This window comes from Nilaparvata lugens, unplaced genomic scaffold, assembly GCF_014356525.2.
Source record: "Nilaparvata lugens isolate BPH unplaced genomic scaffold, ASM1435652v1 scaffold6306, whole genome shotgun sequence".
Lineage (NCBI taxonomy): Eukaryota > Metazoa > Arthropoda > Insecta > Hemiptera > Delphacidae > Nilaparvata > Nilaparvata lugens.
The window spans coordinates 8,425-16,895 of NW_024092065.1; the positions used below are offsets into that span (position 1 = coordinate 8,425).

General features: G+C 36.1%; 1 protein-coding gene across 1 annotated transcript; it reads left to right on the forward strand.

Annotated features, from left to right (window-relative positions):
• The first annotated feature begins 532 nt into the window (after nucleotides 1-532).
• LOC120356260 (DNA repair protein RAD50-like) lies at nucleotides 533-4,715 on the forward strand. The gene is made up of 3 exons (XM_039445170.1): nucleotides 533-682; nucleotides 2,603-2,718; nucleotides 4,622-4,715. Exons 1-3 carry the CDS (start codon nucleotides 533-535, stop codon nucleotides 4,713-4,715), a joined length of 360 nt encoding a protein of 119 aa, XP_039301104.1.
• Nucleotides 4,716-8,471: the final 3,756 nt, after the last annotated feature.

The window sequence follows — 8,471 nt, forward strand, 5'->3', positions numbered from 1 at the left end:
CAGCTGTTTAAAGTGTAGAACTTAGATAAATCCCGAGCAATGAAACCGCCCTTAAGTTTAAATGTTTTAAATAAAGGGTAACTCGGTTCATGTTTTTATATTGTATGAAATGTTTTGAAGTTTTAAAAATTGTTTAAATGAAAGTCATGTTTTTTATGTCAACTCCATGTTTTATATTGTTTTTAATAATTTTAATAAAGTAGCACATACTGAAGTGATCTTATATCCAAATTATCTTCAATCCTTTACCTACACTTGTGGGACCGATGACGTCATAATACAAAACTCCAATCCTTGTTTCAGAGAGACGAAAATGTCGCGTCTAGACCGTCTCCATCAGGGCATACGTAGCTCGGCCCGAAACGGAAGACGTGGGCGAAATCAAATTCCAGTCGCCCTTGACCCTGATTTTGGGCCAAAATGGGTGTGTCAAGACCACCATCATAGAAGCTCTCAAATTTGCGATTTGCAGCGAGCAGCCGCCCAATTCGAAATCGAAAAATGGCGGCAGTGCTTTCGTCCATGATCCGAAATGGGCAATTCGTCGGAAACGATGGCACTGATCAAGTTGAGGATCTTTGACGTCCATAGCAAACCTGTGGTGGTGTCGAGGACTATGAAGAACACGCAGAAACTGAAAAGCATGGAGTTCAAGACTATCGACCAGACTATTACTTATGAAGTAAGTTGGTTTTCATTAATTCATTTCATATTTTGTATTATGGTATCATGGTACAATCACAGATCAAATATTTATGATTGGAAGAAAACAACAGACATAGCCCAAAACTGTTAAGGCTATGTACACATGGTAGCGTCGCACCGCGCGGTGCGACGCGCGTCCAAAATTCTGCAGTTGTACACATGCGAGCGTTTTAAAGCAGCGTCCACCTCCAGTTTAGCAATGGAAGTTGAAGAGGTAACATGTATGTGGCTTGTGTATCGTAGATATAAAGCGAGAAACGAAAGCAAAGAAACTTTTGGGTTCACCCTATTTTGACCGATAGATTAACGCATTGGGCTTTTGTGACACTTTACCCTAACTTGAGGAAATACGAACCCAATTTTTTAACTATTTGCGAATGTCGATTTCATCTTTTGACGAGTTGTTGGAGATCGTAAAAGACGACTTGGCATCAAGTTCTTGTTCTGTTCTTGTAATCAGGACTCGCATATCCCATATGACATGTCGACTTTTTACTTCTTCTATAAACAATTCTGTGTCAAAATTGTTCATTTCCATGGCTGCACACTGAACAGAGTTGCTGTAAAATCACTACACAAAACAAGTGAACTAGATCAAAACTGGCGTCCGACTGCTCTCATGTGTACAGTCCAACTGACTGTAGTGTACTGGGAACTGCGCTGGTTCAGGTTGAAAGTCTGGGCGGCGCATGCCGCGGCGCGCCCATTTGAGTGAGTGGTGCATGTGGACGCTGCCATTAGCTCCATTGTATATCACACCGCGCGGTCGGACGCGCGTCTCAAACCGCGCGGTGCGACGCTACCATGTGTAGCCTACATAGCCTAAGGGCCCTACACACCTAGGGATTTGGCCTGTCTCGGCCTGTGTCCTTGAACGACTCGGAGCAAATCACTACACTCTATAGTGCAGTCCACGTTATAATGGCAGTATTTGATTAACTTTGATGTTGCTATCCTTGTCTATCATTCCACAAAATAGATGGTACTATCCTTTTTTAGCTGCATAAAGATGCCAAATATGTTTTTTGACAATATGGAAATATAATCAATCAAGGCAAGAACAGGCAACGCTGCTCTTCTTCTTTATCCACTGCCATTATAACGTGGACCTCACTATAGTAATGAACAAAACTTCTAGTAGTAAGCAATGCCAGCCCGGCCTGCTGTACTTTTCAAGGCTATCCTCTCCACCAAAATCCAAATCGTCCAATAATGGAGATAGAGGAATTTTGATTTCAGATTTGAATTCAGCGACGTCCATATCATCATAGCGACGTCAATAAGAATTCATCACAATCAAATATGTAAAATTCTTCAAATGAATATAAGGACAATCCTATCAGATATTTTTTCAGCTTGACTAAAAATTGTCAACTCTTCTATGGATTTGTAAATTTCGGGGCAGCATGTTAAAATATTTCTCTCCCATGAAAGCTGTCTTCATTTTGAAAAATTCTAAATTATGTCTCTGTACGATTCTTCCGGATTTAGTAATTATGCCTATGTGAAATACTACTTCTCTTTTCTAAATCAGTGAATTTTTAAAGTACATTATGACATCAAAAACTATTGCCCATAGACTATCAACTATAGTTTCACATGCAATAGGCAGGTAAGGTATAACAGAATGCAATAGGCAGGTAAGGTATAACAGAAAGGGAAAAGATGTGAACTTATTTAATAAATCATAATTTCATCTTTCAAGAACGCGGAAATATGTTTATGTTCACTTCAAGAATTGAAATCTAATTCTCTGTACAAAAACATAGATTCTAGAGATTCTGAATGTATTAGGATATAGTTCGATATTTCAAGTAATTGCTAAATGTATTAGAATAATTCATGTTTAGTTTGATATTTCAAGTATTTTCTGAATTTATTTCTCCATTTTTTTCAGAAAAACACGATTAGCAACAGATGTATTGACACTGATGAGCAAATGTGCAACTTCATTGGAGTTTCAAAGCCAATTCTCAACTATGTCATATTTTGCCACCAAGAACAATCGTGCTGGTAAGATTTAGAATATTCAACTTTCAAATGTATCTATTTTATTAGTCTAAATTATATTTAAGTCTATTTATTATATTTAGTTATTCAAATATCTCATCATTATTATTGAATTATTCATAATCATGAATATCCTACTTCTTCTTACGGGTCTTGCCACTGTCCTTGGATCGGGGAATCGTCATAATTTTCAAGTGGACTTTATGCTATATTTATTTATTTATTAGGTTAGCACAAACAATACAAAGATGGGGAAAAGAGAAACAGGCTACTGCCCAAAACTTCTTCAATTTCCTAATTTAGTTTCAAATTGTACAAATATTATACATAGGTTATGTCCAATATATTTTGATAATTACTGAATACAAATTAGTACCTAGGAAGAAATGGGAAAATTGTATCGCCCAAGATCTTGTAGAGAAGAGACTATCACAGAAGAAGCCCATTACCGAGACTCCTGGAAGCGACTGACTCGAAACGCCGACCCCACTGAATGGGAAAAGGCTGAGAAGAAAAATACTGAATATAAATTAGTCAAAATGTATATAATTATTCAGGGCTACTAAATTTCTCAATTTGTGTTTTCAATATGTTGTTTTATATTTAAAACTTTTCAAAAAGGGTACTATGATGCTATTTTAGAAATAAATTAGTTAAGTTCGGTTCAATTTCTTTTTTGTCAAAAAAACTCTACAAAATCAAGCAGTGCCTGATAGTATTTGATACTTCACATTTGAACATTATGTTGAATTTTAATGATATTTTCATTTACCATAGTTTAGAATAGTTCATTTTTTGTCCATGATAAAATCATAGAATATCTTTCTTCATTATCTTTCTTCATATTAAATATCATATTTTGTACTGAATATATATTTTTTGTCATATTCATTTTATAGTAAATATCCGATTTCAGGCATTTCCATTAACATTCTGAAGTGTATTGTAATTCCTGGATGTTATATTATGTAATTGTTTATAATTATAGAGTGAGTCATACGTATGGGAACCCTTCAATAAATTGGAGACTGTTGTAGAATAATATTGTAACTTTCAGGATAGTTATTGGTCGAATACTCTACCTTTTGACGTACAACTGAATTTCAACCCCTCATAAGGGGGGACTTAGGGGTTGTAACTCAAATATTCAAATGTAAACACCTATTATGAGGTGCATCATTTTAAAGGCCTTTTTAAAACAAGAAATATAACATCAATTGAAATGTCTATGATACTTGTATCCAAGATGGCGGCTGATTGAAGTTTTAGCTTTTAAGAAAATGAGGGGTTGTAACTAAAATATTTTGAATGTAAACACCCATTGTATGATACATCATCCAGAGGCCTCCTGAAACAAAAAGATGACATCAATAACAATGTTCTAGGACACTTTTATCCAATATGGCGGCTGATTGAAGTTTTAGTTTTAAAATAAATATTGATACAGTTTAATCACCGCCATTTAGTGTAAAAGTATCATAGAACATTTTCATTGATGTCATCTTTCTAGTTTTGAAAAGGCCTTCAAAATTATTTATCACACAATGGGTGTTTACATTCAAAATATTCGAGTTACAACCCCTCATTCCTTTAAAAACTAAAACTTCAATCAGCCGCCATTTTGGATACATTATCATTGAAAATTTTTATTGATGTTATCTTTCTTTTTTAAAAAGGCCTTTAAAATGATGTACCTCACAATGGGTGTTTACATTCAAAATATTCGAGTTACAACCCCTAAGTCACCCCTTAATGACGGGTTAAAAATCAGTTGTACGTCAAAAGGTGTATTTGACCAATAACTTATCCTGAAAGTTACAGTATTATATCTACAACAGTCTCCAACTTATTGAGGGGTTCCCATACATATGACTCCTCTGTATAAGTGTGTTATTTTTGTTTGTAGGCCAATGGAAGAAGGCAAAACAGTTAAGGAGCGGTTCGATCAGATATTCGACGCTGATAATACAACAAATGTTTGGAAAAGATACGGAAAATGAGATCAACGCGAGTCACTGGTAACAATTTTTCTATAGTAATTATTCTTTCATACTTATTTCCAATGCGAATGATTCCCACATGAGTTGTTTACTTGTGCGTGGGTAGTGGAAAGTGCGAGGGTGATTTGATGAGATGATCATACGTCCATGTCTACCGGTGGGATTCGAACCCACGACCAGGTAGCTCTAGCACACTGATGCCCGTTGCAGAGTCGTTACATAAAATCAAACACAGCTATGTGAGGCATGGTTTAAAATCACTGACATAAATGGTTGGTCGTTGCACAGTCGTTTGCCGAAGCCCATTTAGCTATATCTCGAATTAGCATCGCACAAGTCACACTGCAGCTCTATTCACATTTTTCCGTACATGCTTCTATCCAATCAACGTCTTGGCATCAGGAAAGTTTTAATTGACATCACTGTGAACAGGCCTAAAATACCTCACATAAATTGATAAACAATATGGCGACTCTTGGCTTTTGGCGAGATTTCTCACCATATTTAGCGATTTGGAGGTTATAAACAACTTAAAAAAACATAGGGAGAGAAAAAATGATTTATTTATATACACATGGTTTTTCGTAAACATCTTTCAAAAAAAGCTATCACAACCTCTAAAATGCATTTGGCGGGAGTAGATTTTGGATTTAACAGCACGACTTCGGGCCCTTAACTTAACTGACCGTTTTTAGCTATTGGAGACAAATAAGCTATTTCTGACGACTGTGCAACGAAATCATGTATCTAATCGGGCGTTTTTACTTTCCTTGCCCTATTACCACAGGTAAGGAAAGTATTGCTTTCCAAAAAAAAATTAAGGTACCCTACTTTCAAGTTTTCTATACGTTTTAAGGTCCCCTGAGCCCAAAAACATGATTTTTGGGTGTTGGCCTGTGTGTGTGTATGTGTGTATGTCTGTGAACACGATAACTCCATTCCTAATTAACCGATTTACTTGAAATTTTAAACTTAAGGTCCTTATACCATGAGGATCCGACAATAAGAAATTCAATAAAATTCAATTAAAGATGGCGGAAAAAATGGCGGATAATTACTAAAAAACCATGTTTTTCACGGTTTTCTCGAAAACGGCTCCAACGATTTTCTTCAAATTTATACCATGGATAGCTATTTATAAGCCCTATCAACTGACATGAGTCTCATTTCTGGGAAAATTGCAGGAGCTCCGTAATATTCTTGAGAAAAATGGCGGATAATCACTAAAAAAACCATGTTTTTCACGATTTTCTCGAAAACGGCTCTAACGATTTTCTTCAATTTATACCATGGATAGCTATTCATAAGCCCTATCGACTGACATGAGTCTCATTTCTGGGAGAATTGCAGGAGCTCCATAATATTCTGAGAAAAATGGCGGATATTTACTAAAAAACCATGTTTTTCACAATTTTTCAAAATGACTTGACCGATTTTTTTCAAATTCATACCCACACATCAGCTCTAATAACTGGCATGAGTCTCTTTCTGGAAACTATGGGGGGTCCACCCCATCCTTGAGAAATGGACTTTGTAGCCTTCTTTCTCGTGCATGAGGTAGGTAGGTAGAGCAGTTCATAAAATAACACATAGTCGAGATATTTCATCTGTAGAACAGCTGTTTTGACGACTTTTAAAAACTATCATCGAATTTCACAATTTACATACAGGAAAAAGTACTCTGAAAACAATTCTATATACACATATACAGTAGTGTGATCGTAGTTTCAAATATGTTGCTGCCAATCGTCATTATGTTATTCCCCTAAATTATTCTCCTTAAAGAATGGGGGCTTACCGTTCAATGAGCAAGGAAAGTTGTGTGAGTGTACCACACCAGATTTTTAGTTTTATTGGAGCCATAGTTTACTTTGACATCTGTGCAACGGAAAGTGAATTTATGGCTCTGAAAATTAGTTAACTGCCTGTTTTTAAGTCTATTTGTCGACTCTGCAACCGGCATGAGGGGTGCAACGCCTTAGTCTTTAATTAGTAAATAAATAAGTCGTCTCGGCTATCCTGGCCTAGAAGACTTTAGTTACGACTTCCCTTTGTCCACCCTGTACTACAGCACAATAGTTATTTGTGCAACTAGTGCGCAAAGTGACAGTTTGCTGCACCGAAAGAAACGTTACGCCCGAGCCGTAGGCGAGGGCGGAATGTTTCTTGAGTGCAGCAGAGGAACTTTGCGCACGTATTTCACATTAAGTTTTCCTACAGTTGCCATGAATATGAAAAGTGGGTAATTATGGGTAAAATTGCCTGAAATGCATCAAATGTTTTTCTGTGTAATTTTATTATTGATAAAAACCTTAATTTATTGTCAAATTGAATAAAAATGTTTTGTCCTTGGTTTAATATATAATAGTGATAATTAGCGCGTTGTGCTTGGTTGCACCTCTGCTCACTATAGCAGCCACAGCAGTCACTGTTACCAACTTCATTTTGATTTTGCTGCACTGTTGCTCCATATACCTACTAAGTATTTTGCGTTGCCATGTTGCAATCTGGAGTGCAGAAAAATTTTTCCCGCACTAGAGCGGAAAAGGATTCTTTGCGTTCTGTAATCAGTGCAGCAATGGCCACTTTTCAACGTAACTGTAGGAAAAGATCTTTTTACAGACTTATTAATAGGATAATCTAACTACTCTCTCCGTTCAACTCCTTTTTATTTTTTCTCACTTCTCTCTTCCTCTTTCTTATTTTCCTTCTTTCCTCATAAATGTATGTTTTTCTGTTTCTTGTTGAGCACAGAAAATCGGCTGACCGCCAAGATGTGGAATACTTGAAGGATAACTGGGAGACAGCTTTGCAGTATAAGGAGAAACTGGAGACAGAGCAGGCCAATTGGTCGCCTGTGAAAACACCATGGAAGCGTGTACTCGCGAACTCTCAAAAGTTGAAGGTAGGCTAACATCTATATAATAAGGAGAGTAGGGTGTGTTTGTTCGCATCAAATCATCGTCAACTTGTGTATTGCATACCGGAAAAACGGGAATGATTACATCTCAAATTTTGCACATATTTCTAAAAATATCAATCTCGTGCACCTCGAAGCCCAAATTTCAATTTTCCTTCTAGATTTTTCAGAATTAATGTTCATTTCATTCATGAGATATGAATACATACCTATTTGATATATCTATATAATAAGAGAGAGTAGGGTTGTGTTTGTTCGTGTGTTCGTTTGTTCGCATCAGAACATGTCAACTTGTGGATTGCATACCGGAAAAACGGGAATGATTAAGATCTCCAAATTGTGCACATAAATTCTAAAAATATCAATCTCGTGCACCTGGAAGCCCAAATTTCAATTTTCCTTCTAGATTTTTCAGAATTAATGTTCAAATTCCATTAATGGTACATACGATTTCATAAAAAAATCACAAAATCATATGGTCGAAATTAAGAATCGAAATTAGGATGTCTGACTCACTGTACAGTCAGTCGAAATTTAAATATTGGAAGAGGGGTATTTTGACAAGCTGAGCAAAAAGATAGGGTCATATGCACATTTTCATTATATCTTCAAATGGAAAATAGAGTTTGTGGGTTGTCAAAACTCGCTCTGAAAGGGAAACTATTCAACTTATTCTATCTTTTAGTAAAATCAAATAATCATCCACCATCTATTATCTTCTATAATAAAGGAAAGAACTGGATTATTCACGTATACAGATGTAAAGTATAGGAAATTATGTTTCCGCATCATCACGTCTGAACTACTGGACTGATTAATTGAATTTGCATATAGAT

Bases quoted from the DNA above. Each gene is read 5' to 3' on its own strand.
- LOC120356260 (XM_039445170.1), top strand. From the start codon at position 533: ATGGGCAATTCGTCGGAAACGATGGCACTGATCAAGTTGAGGATCTTT. The intron at 683-2,602 runs GTAAGTTGGTTT...CATTTTTTTCAG, and splicing joins ACCAGACTATTACTTATGAA to AAAAACACGATTAGCAACAG. The intron at 2,719-4,621 runs GTAAGATTTAGA...TTTTGTTTGTAG, and splicing joins CACCAAGAACAATCGTGCTG to GCCAATGGAAGAAGGCAAAA.